The 17,143-nt window shown below is 42.8% G+C and overlaps 1 protein-coding gene across 1 annotated transcript; it reads left to right on the top strand.

Annotated features, from left to right (window-relative positions):
• Nucleotides 1–3,892: 3,892 nt before the first annotated feature.
• Nucleotides 3,893–16,585, top strand: LOC129841456 (uncharacterized). Its single transcript, XM_055909726.1, has 6 exons — nt 3,893–4,394; nt 7,651–7,781; nt 7,982–8,149; nt 14,220–14,384; nt 14,613–14,724; nt 14,958–16,585. Exons 1-6 carry the CDS (start codon nt 4,112–4,114, stop codon nt 15,818–15,820), a joined length of 1,722 nt encoding a protein of 573 aa, XP_055765701.1. The 5' UTR covers nt 3,893–4,111; the 3' UTR covers nt 15,821–16,585.
• Nucleotides 16,586–17,143: the final 558 nt, after the last annotated feature.

The following is a 17,143-nucleotide window of genomic DNA, read 5'->3' as shown; positions in this document are numbered from 1 at the left end:
AGATTGAGGTCCTAAACATAGCATGAAAGTGCATCCATGCAGCTGTATGGGCTAATATCGTCAAAATGTTTGCCTTGGGGAAGTTGATCCAATGGAAGTGATTTATTCCCCGGTGTAATTCAAGGCATTATCACTGTGATATAAAGTTACAACAGGGCCTAGGGTAAAAGTGTTTGTTAGGTGATAAGCCTGTGTTAAACAATGCTTAATTTTTTTATTTTTTATTACAAAAAAGCGATTGTGTTTGGGACATAAAGATAGACATGGTTTTAAAAAGGTAGTGGTAATATTTCATTCAGTACAAAAATGTGTAGGAGGCTTAACTTACCCTGTCCCGCGACTCAACTTACCACATACTTGCGGTAAATTGTGCCAAGAGACCACTTTCTTATTTAGACAAGTTATGTTTTCAAAAGTAATGTTTAGATGAATTCTGATTATTTCTAGGGATACACAACATCCTGAAATATATGTAGATATCTTTGATAGAAAGAATATACAAAATTTCCCTTGGAGGGATGCTGAATGTAAATAATTTACCCCACGCCTCCCTACTTGAACCACACTGTTAAGAGGTGGGCTTGACTGTGGTTAACATGCTCTACTAACTGAGCTAAAGAGGACTGCAGAGGGGTCATGTCATGTTTGTGTGTACAGCAGTTTCTTATATAAACCTTTTTTTATGCTCTTCTGTACAACTTGTGTTGACAGTCTGCAGTCCATGAAGACCTCCTGATATCCAATGTTACTGGTGGGAGAGACTGGACCTCTGAAGAGTTGGAACTGAGACCGAACCATGAGGGACAGAGACTCCACCACCACACAGAACACAACCAATGGACAGGTGGACTGAACAACCTCAATCCTGGTGATCATCAGAGAGACAGAGGCTCCAGTCAGGGATCCAGTCTGCAGCACAGACCCTTCTCTTCACAGTCTCAGTGCAGGGATGGAGCAAGGCCTGGGGCTGATAGAGATAGACCCTCCTGTTCCTATGATACAAACACCACAGTATCCATGATGAACAGAGCAGGTCAGCCTGGGCTTCAACCTTCACAGAGAGTGGTGGGAGCCCCCCCTGGTGGTAGTCTATCAGCAAATCTGTCTTCTCCTTCAGGGTGTCGTCTAATGCCTAGTGACTGGGTTCATGGGAAGCCTGGGTCTAGCCTTCCTCAGTTACCTCAGGATTACCTCACCAATACAGACAGTCAGGATGGGAGTTCACCACGAGAGGTACCTAGCCTATAACAGCACACAATCCCAACAACACCCAAACAATGGCTAGAGGTCAAGGAGCGCCTCCTCTGGTGTCATTGGGTCACAACGTGGGAGGCTGAGCATTAGGACGGACGCAGACAAGCCATACGCCTGCGCCACGTGTGGGAAGCGCTTTGCTGTGGCAAACTATGTGAAGAAGCACCAGACAGTTCACACCAAGGAGAGGCCCTTCAAGTGGAAACTATGTTACAAGAGCTTCTCCTTCCTGACTAACGTTATCAGACATAGGAGTGTCCACAACGAGGAGAAATCATAGCAGTGTGACTAGGGATATACACAGGTGATATCGGGGAACCATTTTTTAGATGTATTATCATGTGAAGTGTCTTGGTAAGAGGGTAATTAACCACATTCCCCTTATTAACTTGAAACAGGCTTGTGTAAATACCTGTTTTTTAAATGGATGGTAAATCTAGACAAGCACCAGGACAGTTGAATATTTACCTTAAGGTGATGTAGATGGAATCAATCAATCAAGTTTATTTTATATAGCCCTTCGTACATCAGCTAATATCTCGAAGTGCTGTACAGAGACCCAGCCTAAAACCCCAAACAGCTAGAATGCAGGTGTAGAAGCACGGTGGCTAGAAAGGCCAAAACCTAGGAAGAAACCTAGAGAGGAACCAGGCTATGAGGGGTGGCCAGTCCTCTTCTGGCTGTGCCGGGTGGAGATTATAACAGAACTATGCCAAGTTGTTCAAAAATCTTCATAAGTGACAAGCATGGTCAAATAATAATCATGGATAATTTTCAGTTGGCTTTTCATAGCCGATCATTAAGAGTTGAAAAACAACAGGTCTGGGACAGGTGGCGGTTCCATAACCGCAGGCAGAACAGCTGAAACCGGAACAGCAGCAAGGCCAGGCGGACTGGGGACAGCAAGGAGCCAGTCCCGACGTATGGTCCCAGGGCTCAGGTCCTCCGAGAGAAAGAAAGAGAGAAGGAGAAAATTAGAGAGAGCCAAGATTTTCAAAATGTTCATAAATGACAAGCATGGTCAAATAATAATCAGGAATAAATCTGTTGGCTTTTCATAGCCGATCATTAAGAGTTGAAAACAGCAGGTCTGGGACAGGTAGGGGTTCCGTAACCGCAGGCAGAACAGTTAAAGTCATTATTTTCTACTCCATTCTTGCTTCTTTCTAAACAAGTCTGTTTCTTAGCTTGAAAGATACTGATCTTAGATTTGATGTGTAAAGTGATAAGCAGTACTGTAATTTAAAGAACAGCTCACATATCTTTCATTTAACCACACCCTTTGAGCTATGACGCCAACCAATACGATCCCTTCTCTTCAGTGTCAGAAGTGGAGCTAGCTAGCTTGACCGGCACTGGGAAGAAGAATGGCGGATGGCAAGATGACGCTAGGCAGAAATTAGGGCGATAGTCTATGTCTGTGAAATACATGCAAAGTGTAGTTTCTCTTATGAGTCAACTACAAGAGACATAATTACATGTTCCTCTCCTGAAAACCATGAGATGGAGTCGGATAGTGAAAGTTTAGAAATCAAACCTGACAAAAGTGAAGAAAAAGAACCTGAAGACTTCTGAGCCTCACCCCAATCATCAGGAAAATGGCTCTGGCCCAGTGGGAGTACGATTTGTTGAGAAAGTGGATTCGTGCCTTTTGGCCAACCAATTTGTGGTATCAGAAGGAGCGGGCGCTCCACATCTCGCGCCTCGGGACAAGAGCTGTGTCTTGCTTTGCTATCTGGAGCAGAGCACCGGTGAAAGGAGTGATAACTGGGGTGGCTTTGAGTGTTGAGGTGGAACAACTGAAGTTGAGGATCCATGGTGTCTGTGATGCACGCCGTTTGGTGCAATGCAGACCCGGTGGTGAGCGCGAGATTGATACCCGTCTATCCTTTTGAGTTTTGATATTGAGTGTTTACCTGATAAAGTCATGCTAGGACATGTCAGGTACCCCATTAGAGCTTTTGTTCAGAACCCACTACGGTGTTTCAGGTGCCAAGTGTATGCTCATGTTGCAGCAGTATGTAGGAGGGACATTATTAGGTGTGAGAAGTGTACAGGAGGGCATGGGACAAAGGAGTGTGTAGTTTTGTTGGAAAAAGTGGTGTGTTTCAATTGTGGGGGTGCTCATGTTGCTGGGGATCAGAAATGTCCTGTGCAAGTGAGACAATTTGAGGTTGCCAGGGTTACAGTGCAGAAAGTGTCTCATGCTGAGGCAGTGAGGAAAGTAGATGTTGATGGGGAAAGAGTGAGGTCAGGTGAGGGAGCCTGAGAGGATCCCTGTGACTACTGGCCAATACAGAGTGACCCGGACAGTTTGTGCTTTAGTAAGGTTGGCTTCTTGTCGTTTATTGCTATGGTCATTAATTGTACCGCAGAGATGGAGAAGAAATCCCAGAAGATTTTTAGTAGTAGTTTAAATCCCAGAAGAGGTTTAGTAGTAGTAGCAGCAGAAAAGTTTATGGGTGTCAGAGATTTTAGTGCAGAAGAACTACACAGGGTTTTGAGAGAAGGGGTTCCAGCCTCCCAGGCCGACAGCCTGTAGTGGAATATATCTAGGGTTAGATGGTGGTGCAATTTATTTTTTCCCCAATTGTGTGACCAAAATGTGCAATTCGCTCTCCGACCTGGGAAAGGCAGCAAAACGTATAGTCTGCCTGAAAACTACACGAAGAAGAGCAATTAAACGGAAGTGAACTGTGATCAAGTACAATTTTTACATTAGCGTTTATGTTGTTATTCAGACGTTTATTAACACGCTGTACAGCATCACATACTTACCCCAGGTAGTATTTTATTCGCGTTGGAGACAGGACAGGTTGATGTTATCTAGGTAACGCTAGGTAGCTAGGTTCTAACAATGGCTAACTGTATGGTTTTTCACACTCAAATAGCCTCCATCATGGAGGTGCTAGCGAATGCAGCCGTGGCAGAGGTCTGTAAACTCGTAGACGATGACTATGCAGTGTTTCGTTTGGAAATAACTCAAAGACATAAAGAAAACAGGGCATTGCAGAGGAAACTACAGCTACTTGAACTGAAGGTATCACGGGACCGCGCAGACAAGACTATGCGAGAGCGCATTCTCGCCAGTCGTCCCAGAAGTGTCAAGATCCTCGACCGATACAGAGGAACCGCAAGAGGTATATTAGGGGCTATTTATTTGTGGGAAATTCCGTAATTATATGTGGGGATTTTAATACGATTAGGGAACCAAATGAGCTGGTATCTCAGTCAATTTCATACATTTAAATAGAAATGTTGAAATTTGAACAAAAAATATTTATAAACTGATTAAATATGGTGGTGAAGACGCATACCGCAACCTGAACCCTCCAGAAACAAGGATGTTAAAAAAAATATATACTCCGTGCACAATTGTCAGAAAATGTACATTACCAGTCAAAAGTTTGGACACATACTCAATCAAGGGTTTTCTTTATTTTTTACTATTAAAAAAAATAAAAAATCTCCTAAAATGACATACACAAATCTAACTGCCTGTAGCTCAGGACCTGAAGCAAGGATATGCATTTTCTTGATCCCATTTGAAAGGAAACACTTTGAAGTTTGTGGAAATGTGAAATTAATGTAGGAAAATATAACACATTAGATATGGAAAAAGATAATAATACATGTACCATCATCTTTGAAATGCAAGAGAAAGGCCATAATGTATTATTCCAGCCCAGGCGCGATATCTGAACAAGAGAGCCTCATCGAAATTGCAACAAGCGGTTCTGTGAAAATTGAATTTAATCAGAAGCCACTGCCAGATTTCTGGATTGGGCTTTGCTCAGTTTCTTGCCTTGGCAAATCGTGTTGTTAAGACACTGATGCCCTTTGCAACCACGTCCCTATGTGAGAGTGGATTCTCAGCCGTGACTAGCATGGCAACTAAATACAGGGACAGACTGTGTGTAGAAAATTATTTAAGACTGAGACTCTCCAATACAACCCAACATTGCAGAGTTATGTGCATCCTTTCCCGCACACCCTTCTCATTAACCTGTGGTGAGTTATTCACGATTTTTGATGAACAAATAAGGTTTTATATGTTAGATGGCTAAATAAAGAACAAAATTACTGGTTATTATTTGTGCCCTAGCCATATAAGAGCTCTTTGACACTTCCCATGAGCCGGGTTGTGGCAAAAATTCACACTCATTCTTATATTTAATAAATGTATCTTATAGTGTGTGTGTGGCAGGCTTACAATGATGGCAAAAGAACAACATTTGAGGGTGCGCTGACCCTGGTGCCTGGTACGCAGCTGGAGGTTGAATGTTTGAAGGGGTACGGGGCTATAAAAAGTTTGGGAACCACTGCTGTAGAGGTTTAAACAAATCAAAATATATTTGAGATTCTTCAAAGTAGCCACCCTTTGCCTTGATGACAGCTTTGCTTATTGAATAAATTTCAATTAACAGGTGTGCCTTAAAAGTTAATTTGTGGAATTTCTTTCCTTCTTAATGCGTTTGAGCCAATCAGTTGTGTTGTGATAAGGTAGGGGTGGTATACAGAAGATAGCCCAATTTGGTAAAAGACCAAGTCCATATAATGGCAAGAACAGCTCAAATAAGCAAAGAGAAATGACAGTTCATCATTACTTTAAGACATGAAGGTCAGTCAATCCGGAAAATTAAGAACTTTGAAAGTTTCTTCAAGTGCAGTCGCAAAATCCATCAAGCGCTATGATGAAACTGGCTCTCATGAGGACCGCCACAGGAAAAGAAGACCCAGAGTTACCTCTGCTGCAGATAAGTTCATTAGTGTTAACTTCACCTCAGATTGCAGCCCAAATAAATGCTTCACAAAGTTCAAGTAACAGACCCATCTCAACATCAACTGCTCAGAGGAGACTGTGAATCAGGCTTTCATGGTCGAATTGCTGCAAAGAAACTACTACTAAAGGACACCAATAAGAAGAAGAGACTTCCTTAGGCCAAGAAACACAAGCAATGTACATTAGACCGGTAGAAATCTGTCATTTGGTCTGAAGTCCAAATGTGAGTTTTTTTGGTTCCAACCACCGTGTCTTTGTGAGACGCAGAGTAGGTGAACGGATGATCTCTGCATGTGTGGTTCCCACCGTGAAGCATGGTGACACTGTCTGTGATTTATTTACAATTCAAGGCACGCTTAACCAGCATGGTCTCACAGTATTCTGTTGCGATACGCCATCCCATCTGGTTTGCGCTTAGTGGGACTATCAATGACCCAACACACCTCCAGGCTGTGTAAGCGCTATTTGACCACGAAGGAGAGTGATGGCGTGCTGCATCAGATGACCTGGCCTCCACAATTACCTGACCTCAACCCAATTGAGATGATTTGGAATGAGTAGAACCGCAGAGTGAAGGAAAAGCAGCCAACAAATGCTCAGCATATTTGAAACTCCTTCAAGACTGTTGGAAAAGCATTCCAGGTGAAGCTGGTTGAGAGAATGCCAAGAGTGTGCAAAGCTGTCATCAAGGCAAAGGGTGACTATTTCGAAAGAATATAAAATGCAAAATATTTTGTTTTATTTAACACTTTCTTGTTTACTACATGATTCCATATGTGTTATATCATAGTTTTGATGTCGTCACCATTATTCTACAATGTAGAAAACAGTCAAAATAAGAATGAGAATGAGTAGGTGAGTCCAAACTTTTGACTGGTACTGTATGTATAAATCCCAAGTCTGTCTTTCACGGTGTCTTCGATACTCACGTGGATGACATTACTAAAGATTTATAGTGGACAATAATATACGTTGTGAACAGTAAAATTTGGAAGGAAAGATGCATTATGACTATGAAATAACATTTTGTTCAATAAAAAAAATACAAATCAAAACGGAACTAAAATAAATAAGATGGACTCTACCACGGACACTATTAAATCTGTAAATCACGTTATGTAATTATGAACTAAAATGTATTGATGTGAAACTTGAATTGTATTTATGTGAACTATTTATGATTTGTAAAATGTTAACTTCAATAAAGATAATATTTTAAGAAAAAAAGCTGAAGGTATGTTTTGCAGAATGTCGTCCCTTCTCCTCTGTGCATATGTGACTTTAAATGTGTTAACCAGAATTGCATCTTGGTTACTTTTAGGATAGTATGCAATAATTCCCCTGATTATTTAACTATCTTGCGCAAAGACACAATACCATATTCTAACCAGGTTCTTGATTTACTGCATTTCCTATTATTTACTCATTGAAAACAATGTGATGCATGGGACATAATCTACTGATCTATAAATACTGTATCAAGAAGTTATTTGAATTGTTACCTTACATCCTTGCTAATTGTAGACAGTCAAAACTGTCTATAGTGTACAATATGGCGTTGAGCATTGACAGTACCTAACCTAATCACCTCTTTCCCCCAATCACTCTCTCAGGTGAAGGACATCTCACTGGAGGCCACAAGAGCTTTGAGAAGCCAGCGGAACACAATACATGGAGAGATGATCAATCAATCACTGTTGATGAGGGGAGTGGAACCGCAACCCAGCACTTTATCATGATAGAGGTTAGTATAATAGTGTTACATTAAAATTACAGTAGATCAAATGTGGCCAGTATATTTCAGAAAGACTCCCCTCAGCTGTTCACTTGCTTACAAGTACATCCTCATTTATCTGCCATAGGGGAGCTTCTTAGACTTCCCTATGACATTGTTATCCAATTCTACTCATGTACCAGTAATAATCTCCTCTATTCTTGTGTCAGGATGCAGACGCTGCAGGTCCTGGGGTCAAGCTGGAGAGGTCTCAAAAAGAGGAGGACCCACGGCACAGCAGAGACATCCATACTGGAATGGCTGGAGTGCTCCCTGTAGCCACGGAGGAACCCACCACCGCCCCAGCGCCACCTATTACCCGACGAAACATCATGGAGGTCAGTGGAACGCTGAACGCCGTCCTCAAGTCCGAGACAGATACAGAGACTTTAACGGGGCTGGACCGACTGGGCTGTCCTCCTGCTCCCCGCTCAGAGTATTTACTTTACAGTAACACGAGCCCGAGGACGGTTCTGTCCCATCAGGAATCATCAGGTGACACGTTACAGACTGGCAATGATCCGTCCTGTTCATACACTACAGAGATAATACCTAGTGACATGCCTGTCGGCTTAGATACACAGACTAATCCAATGAGAGGGGACTGGAACCGGTACAGTAGTAGTGTATACTCTGAAGGGTCCCTAGATAAGAAAGGGGAGGGTCTGGTCGTAGATGAGGTGACTGTGAAAGTGGAAGGCGACACTCCTCTGACATGGAATGCAGACGAGACTCACTTAGGAGAAGGACACTCGCAGGGCAACACCAGTGACTTCTTAGACTACAGGGAACGCTTACAGACAAATCCAAATGTCACAACCCACTCCCCTTTACACCCGCTCAGGGATCGCAACCCAGTGTCCACGTCGATGGTACCTTCCGAGTCACACGGCCACATCCTTTTCGATCAGGTATTGAACTCAAACAACAGGGCTAGAGCCCAGGCTCAGGGAGGGGGAGCCACATCAGCCAATAGTAAAGAGAAACGGTTCCTCTGCATGTTCTGTAACAAAGGCTTCAGCCGCCCCCAGAAGGTAGAGATCCACCAGAGGGTCCACACAGGGGAGAAACCCTACAGCTGTACCCAGTGTCACATGCGCTTTGCCCAGGCTTGCAACCTGAAGAGGCATCAGAGGGTCCACACAGGGGAGAAATCCTATAGCTGCCCCCAGTGTGAAAAGAGTTTCTCCCACCAGCACCAGCTGAAGATGCACCTGAAGGTCCACATGGGAGAGAGGCCGTTCCCCTGTGTGTAGGGCTGTTACGGTGATGTAATACCGCCAGACTGGTGGTCACGAGTCATGACCATAGTCAAATTCCACGTGACCATTGAGTCATAGTAACAGGGCTACTCAAACTGCACTCTGTAAATGAATGGTGCTGATGGGCGTTAGTAGTCTACCAAACTTGCTAACGGCCATCAAGACGCTAATGGCCTGGTGCTCAGCGCTCTATTGTCCCTCAAATTACTCTGACATCAATGCTAATGCGTTTGAAAATCTTATCAAACACTTTATGATTGAATTTGAATAATCTGCAGGGGTTGAAATAGCAGGAATGTGTGTGTTGCATTCTGAAAATACAGGTGTATTGACCATGACATTCAATTTCAAGTTCCACATTTTTATAGACTTGCTGCTATTACCCGAAACGTCTCATCCATCCTCCAAACCACGCTCTCTCTCTAAGCAGAGTGATTTGAGGGACAATAGAATGCTAGCGTCTTGATGGCCGTTAGCAAGTTTGGTAGGCTACTAACGCCCATCAGCACCATTCATTTACAGAGCGCAGTTTGAGTAGCCCAGTTACCATGGCTACCAACGGTCACGTGGAATTTGACTACAGTCATTCAATTTCAAGTTCCACATTTTTATATTGACTTGCTGTTATTATCCGAAACGTCTCATCCATCCTCCAAACCACGCTCTCTCTCTGCGCTCCAAGTTGCAATTGTGGGAAAATCACAGTTTTAAAAGCAAATAGGCCTACTGTTGTGACTGTTGGAGAGAGGAGAGTCTCAGCCTTATTTTTATTTTTTTTGCACTTTTTACCCCTTTTTCTCCCCAATTTCGTGATACCTAATTAGTAGTTAGTCTTGTCCCATCGCTGCAACTCCTGTACGGACTTGTTCGAGGCGAAGGTCGAGAGTCATGCGTCCTCCGAAACATGACCCGCCAAGCCGCACTGCTTCTTGACACACTACTCGCTTAACCCGGAAGCCAGCTGCACCAATGTTTTGGAGGAAACACCGTATAGCTGTCCGTCAGCTTGCAGGCGCCTGGCCTGCCACAAGGAGTCGCGAGATGCCACAAGGAGTCGCGAGATGGGACAAGGACATCCCAGTCGGCCAAACCCTCCTCTAACCTGGACGCTGGGCCAATTGTGCGCCGCTTCATGGGTCTCCCATTTAACATTACATTTAAGTCATTTAGCAGACGCTCTTATCCAGAGCGACTACAAATTGGTGCATTCACCTAATGACATCCAGTGGAACAGCCACTTTACAATAGTGCATCTACATCTTTTAAGGGGGGGGGGGGGGCAGAAGGATTGCTTTATCCTATCCTAGGTATTCCTTGAAGAGGTGGGGTTTCAGGTGTCTCCGGAAGGTGGTGATTGACTCCGCTGTCCTGGCGTCGTGAGGGAGTTTGTTCCACCATTGGGGTGCCAGAGCAGCGAACAGTTTTGATTGGGCTGAGCGGGAACTGTACTTCCTCAGTGGTAGGGAGGCGAGCAGGCCAGAGGTGGATGAACGCAGTGCCCTTGTTTGGGTGTAGGGCCTGATCAGAGCCTGAAGGTACTGAGGTGCCGTTCCCCTCACAGCTCCGTAGGCAAGCACCATGGTCTTGTAGCGGATGCGAGCTTCAACTGGAAGCCAGTGGAGAGAGCGGAGGAGCGGGGTGACGTGAGAGAACTTGGGAAGGTTGAACACCAGACGGGCTGCGGCGTTCTGGATGAGTTGTAGGGGTTTGATGGCACAGGCAGGGAGCCCAGCCAACAGCGAGTTGCAGTAATCCAGACGGGAGATGACAAGTGCGGCCCCGGTTGCGGTCAGCTGCGACACAGCCCAGGATCGAACCAGGGTCCGTAGTGACACCTCTAGCACTGCGATGCAGTGCCTTAGACTGCTGCGCCACTCAGGAGGGAAGAGGGTCTCAGCTTTCTGTAGGTATTATATTTATTTCTCAATTCTCAATTTGGACCGCTGGAGCATAAGCCTATAGACGTCATTGGGTATGCTGAAAACTTTTCAGGACATTACATTAACTGTTAACTAACTACATGAACTGTTAGATTAGTAAATTACACAGCTAACTATCAGCATATTATATTTAGTTTTCTAGCTAATGCATTTTGAGTTTCCACTTCCTCAGAATTAGCCCAAATCTACATTTTATATATATGTATATGTATGTCCCTACTGTTGGTGCGTGCAAATGTGAGTAATTTCAACTGAACATTGTGGTTACATTTTAATGAAGAATGAAATCAAATAAATCTTATTCATAATGAATTGATGCGTGTCAGGAGCTGGTCATTTTCCCAACACACCTATTATAGCGTTTGTGTTTCAACGACACTGTTGAGTGCATACGGATGGCATGCACATGCAGCTAATAATGGCCCATTCTAAATCTAAACTAATTTTACACATATATTATTTAGTATAAAGACCTTATTAATTTGAGAATAGTCTGATGGGTGGGAATATTATCACTTGTGAATGAGAGACCAATGAACAGCGTGTGCAGTCTAGGCATGAAACAGAGCACATGCCTTTTTTGCAACTTTTTCAAATCATCAATAGTTGCGTCATATGTTTTGATTTCTAAGACCTTCTAAGGTTTGTCTCACAACTAAAATAGCCACATAACGTTTCAAATGATCACTTTTTACACTCAACACAGAATAGCCGCTCCATTGCGCACTCGCTCAGCAATCGTCAGAGAAAAATATCCTTTCCATTTTATTAATCAATGTTCACTTATATTCTTGTAACTATAAAATCATATGATGTAAAATAATTGCACAGGAATTCAGCGTATCTTTTCTGCTATTGGCATGGCAGATCCAGATCAGTAACATACATTAGTCCGACTCAACATGAAATACATTGTCTTCATATAATAATGTTTCTTAACACCAGCTATTGTGATGGTGTATATTAAATGGATTTATAATACTTATTTGAATTGTAGATGTTCCAAAGGCTCGCATCAGCGGCTTGTATGCGTGGAAACCCGGAGATGCCAACCGTGTTTATGTTAATACATGGTCAATAACCGTGAGACCGGTGGTCATTTTGCATGACAGTTAACGACTGACACATTTTCATGACCACCACAGCCCTAAGTGTACACACTGCAGGAAGAGGTTTGAGAGGAGCTACCTCAGGATACACCAGCAAAAAAAACATTCCAATCTATAACATAGAAACCATTCCACTTGATATCTTCTGATGTTTAGATCAAATCCTGCATTAAAGACAAAGATTACTTTTCATTGTTGTCAGCAGAAAAGATCCACAGATGAATTTGGAATAACGAGAGTAACAGATTTCAGTGTTGAATATTCCTAGGTACAATATTGCAGTCAGACGTAAAACATCTGTCAGATATTGTGTTAGTACTGTGTAAGCTATATTATGTTCACAAATGCCTGTTTCATTACTTCTATTCAACTACCTTTTATTTTCCCAAGACACTTTTAATGGGAAAATGAATGCAGTTTATCAAGTCCATGGACATTTTTTGTTAAGGCATGTGTGGTTTTCATATGGCATATATAAAACTTTGTTTAATAAACACAAAATTGACTTTTCTTTCACTTTCATTGGGACTCTCTTTTTAGTATGAATCACATCTGATATCACCATATTCTACATACACCCAACAGTGCTTTATAACCAATAAACACTTAGGGCCTACATAGAGAAAGTATTCACAGCCCTTGACTGTGAATATGTAACAAAGTGGGATTAAAATGGATTTAATTGTAATTTTTTGTCAACGATCTACAAAAAAAGACTTGATTAGATAAGTATTCAACCCCCTGAGTCTATACAGGTTAGAATCACCTTTGGCAGCAATTACAACTGTGAATCTTTTGAGTAAGTCTCTAAGAGCTTTCCGCACTTGGATTGTGCAACATTTGCCCATTTTATTATTTAACAAAATCTTCCATCTCTGTCAAATTGGTTGTTGATCATTGCTAGACAACCATTTTCAGGTCTTGGCATAGATTTTCAAGTAGATTTCAGTCAAAACTGTAGCTTGGCCACTCAGGAACATTCACTGTCTTCTTGGTAAGCAGCTCCAGTGTAGATTTGGCCTTGTGTTTTAGGTTATTGTCCTGCTGAAAGATGAATTCCTCCTAGTATCTGGTGGAAAGCAAACTGAACCAGGTTTTCCTCTAGAATTTTGCCTGTGCTTAGCTCCATTCTGTGTATTTTCTATCCTGAAAAACTCCCCAGTCCTTAATGATTACAAGCATACTCATAACATGATGCAGCCACCACTATGCTTGAAAATTTGGAGAGTGGTACTCAGTAATGTGTTGTACTGGATTTGTATTTTGTATTCTGGAAAAAGTTAATTGCTTTGTCACATTTTTTGCAGTATTACCTAAGTGCCTTGTTGCAAACAGGATGCGTGTTTTGGAATAATTTTTATTCTGTACAGGCTTCCTTCTTTTCACTTTGTCAAATAGGTTAGTATTGTGGAGTAACTACAATGTTGTTGATCCGTTCTCCTATCACAGCCATTAAAGTCAGGGGTTGAATACTCATTGACTCAAGACATTTCAGCTTTTCATATTTAATTGATTTATAAAAATGTTGAAAAACAATTCCACTTTGACATTATGGGGTATTGTGTGTAGGTCAGTAACCCAAAGAATCTCAATTTAATCAATTTTAAATTTAGGCTGTAACACAACAAAATTTGGAACAAGTCAAGGGGTATGAATACTTTCAGAAGGCACTATAACAGAGGTGGATGCTGAGAGGAGAACGGCTCATAATAATGTCTGGAATGGAGTTTAAGGGATGGAATAGAGTGAATGGAATGGTATGAAAACCGTGTTTTTATACCATTCGATTTACTCCATTCCAGCCATTATTATGAGCTGTTCTACCCTCAACAGCCTTCACTGCACGGTACCTACACATACCCACACACTAACAAACACCTACTGTGCACATCAAAATAGTTGAGTCAGGTTTGCACGACGATGACTCATATTTACGCCCACCATGATGAGTTTAACAACAATGAAGTCAGTCTGTAACTACAGTATATGACTCACATAGTGGGGATGGGTAAACACTCCATGTTGAAAGTGTGTTTATTATCTGTGTGTACCTGAGGGAGTGTATGTCTGTGTAATCTGTATCACCCTCTCTTCCAGGAGGAGGAGGGTCCAGAGGTGCTGCTGGTGAAGGAGGAGGGGTGTGAGGAGGGTCTGGGGAACCCTGAGGGGACCATGGTCATGGAGGACAACCAGACTACAACTCCTCCTGAACTCACAGAGGAACCAGCTGAGCAGCACAGGACCACACACAGTCTCACTGAGGTGAGCCCACTATGAACTACTGACTGGTATTAGGTCAGGTCTTAATTAATTTTGTCTAAGTGTGGGACCATGCCATTGAATTCTCCAACATCAGTATAGTATCAAATCAACTAACATGTTTGCATAGTACTCATAGCAGTCCCTCTTTGCCCAATCAAGATGCTCCATAGCAGGGTGCTCATATCAGATGTCTTGATACAACATCCTCTCACTCTGTATCTCTTACAGTCAGTAGACATGGAGGATGGGAAGCCTGATCTGCTGCTAGTCAAAGAAGAGACGATAGAAGATGAACCAGAGAGCATTGATCTGCTGAGTGGACTAAAGATGGGGGAGCAAGGTAAGGGAGAAATACATATAGCCTACATACACTAATAGGTATTCAATGGGAATAGTGATACTCCTGGCTATTATTTTATCTTAATTTTCTTCATTCATAAAATTAAATCAATACAACTTATGTTTACATACAACAAAGACACAGTGTATTAACTTGACCAGGTAATTGACTCAAAAACACTCCATATGTAGAGTTTTCTCTGCCAAAGTCTATTTTGTAACCTCTTCCTGCAGGTGGTTGGCTAGAGGCTAACAGAGGAGACTGGGTGGCCATCTTGGATTCCCAGACGAGTGCAGTCAATGGCCTGGGGGATGACATCACTGAGCAAGCCAGGACCAGAGGCAACACAGTGATCAGCGGATGGGACAGCGTCCTCAACTCTGGGCTGGGGAACAACACTGTTAACCACAACCAGAAACAGACTGTCGAACACAAGACAACAGCTGAACTTAGTCTTCATGACAGACTGGCTGAGACCAGGGTGAGGCGTAGATTTGGTCTGCGGGGACGGGGAGGTGTCTGTATGAGAACAGACACAGACTCGGCTAGCGATGCTCCATCCTGCTCCTATAGTTGTGATTCAGAGAAACTGATGGTGCCGCAGGTTAACCCCCTAACAGGTGCTGCCTTCAGCTTGCCTTCTATAGGATCTATCAATTGGAACATGGACCCTGCAACAACACAGACACTCCCTGGCCTTCATCCTCCTCACACTCTCCTAATGTTAAACCAGACCTCAGACAACACAAGTACCTCAACACTAAATGGCTACACAAGCCCTTTGACCAATGACAGTAGTAGAGACGGAATCATTAAAGGTGGCATCACCAAAGAGAAACGCTTCCCATGTTCGTTCTGTGGGAAAACCTTCAGTTTCCCCAAACAAGTAGAGATCCACCAGAGGATTCACACGGGGGAGAAACCATTCGGCTGCCACCTGTGCTGGGCCAGTTTTTCACACTCGTTCAGCCTGAAGAGGCACCAGAGGGTCCATACAGGGGAGAAACCATTCAATTGCCACCTGTGCCGGGCCAGTTTTTCACATTTGTTTAACCTGAAGAGGCACCAGAGTGTCCACACAGGGGAGAAATCCTGAAGCTGCCCCAGTGTGAGAAGACGTTCTCCCACCAGCACCAGCTGAAGATGCACCTGAAGGTCCACAAGGGAGAGAGGCCGTTCGCCTGTACGCACTGCGGGAAGAGGTTCTCAGAGGAGAGACCTCAGGATATACCAGCAGAAAACATGGCCCATGTATAGAGTATAGTGATATGTAGTACTGGTTAGTGTGTTTGTAGTTAATTCTGTTGCTTTTGGATGTAGTAGGGAACTGGATGAGGTGAACTCCACCCAGCACAGCTAGAAGAGGACTGCCACCCCTCAGAGCCTGGTTCCTCTCTAGCTCTCTTCCTAGGTTCCTGCCTTTCTAGGGAGTTTTTCATAGCCACTGTGCTTTTACACCATGCATTGCTTGCTGTTTGGGGTTTTAGGCTGGATTTCTGTATAGCACTTTGTGACATCTGCTGATGTAAAAAGGGCTTTATAAATACATTTGATTGAAATGTGATTGAACTGAGGAAAGAATGAGTATGATGAGGCAGAGTAGATGATATGGCGATGGTTGGTGTGATGCTGTCTATAAAAATACTTCCCTAATGAAGAATGACAAACTTAGTCCCTTTAGGTTGACATTGGTGTTATGAGATCAGGATGGTGCCTTATAATGTTAAACCTTTTCCGAAGTATTCTAAAATTAATTTGATCAAAGTAAGGGTTCCAGATTTACAGAAAAGGTACCATAGTGAGAAAAGTAAATTTACTTGTATCATTTTGTGCAATAAAAGTACTGTACTTCATTATGCAATTAGATTTGTTGAAATTATATACAGAATTGACTCTGTTCTGACTGACTTGGTTATTTTTGTATCATTGAAGGGACTGAGTTTCCCTTATCAATCTAACCAAAACATTATACTTCATTATTTAATCAACACACACAGTCGTGGCCCTTGCACTTTTATCAACTAACTGACAATTTTCCCTAAAAATAAGTTGAAATTCACCAATGTATTTGGTCTCCACAATTCTATATTTCACTGTTAATATTACGTAATCTTTGTTTTTGATTCAGAACTTAATATAGCCATTTAAATCAGAAAATAAACATGGCATTGACTAAATTATTGACACCCTAGATGTAATATTTGCTAGCTCAGCCTTTGGTCAATATAATTGCAATCAAGCGCTTCCTATAGCCATCGATGAGCTTCCTGCACCTCTGTACTGGCAGTTTGGCCCAATCTTCTTGTGTGCCGTCTCCCAACAGAGCATCAGCTGTTCCAGGCGATTGTGTGATCCCGCTCTCTCCGCACCCTGCGGCTGCGGAGAGCGGATTACCAGGACGCAGGGCCAGACGGATTAC

The sequence above is a fragment of the Salvelinus fontinalis genome, chromosome 42 (genome assembly GCF_029448725.1).
Source record: "Salvelinus fontinalis isolate EN_2023a chromosome 42, ASM2944872v1, whole genome shotgun sequence".
Lineage (NCBI taxonomy): Eukaryota > Metazoa > Chordata > Actinopteri > Salmoniformes > Salmonidae > Salvelinus > Salvelinus fontinalis.
Note: the sequence above shows the minus strand (reverse complement) of the source record. Positions and strands in the feature narration are given on the sequence as shown.

What these genes read in the sequence shown, in the direction of transcription:
- LOC129841456 (XM_055909726.1), top strand. Translation starts at nt 4,112, where the DNA reads ATGGCTAACTGTATGGTTTTTCACACTCAAATAGCCTCCATCATGGAG. An exon ending in ATACAGAGGAACCGCAAGAG is followed by an intron (nt 4,395 to 7,650) that starts GTATATTAGGGG and finishes TCACTCTCTCAG; the next exon opens with GTGAAGGACATCTCACTGGA. An exon ending in CCCGACGAAACATCATGGAG is followed by an intron (nt 8,150 to 14,219) that starts GTCAGTGGAACG and finishes CCTCTCTTCCAG; the next exon opens with GAGGAGGAGGGTCCAGAGGT.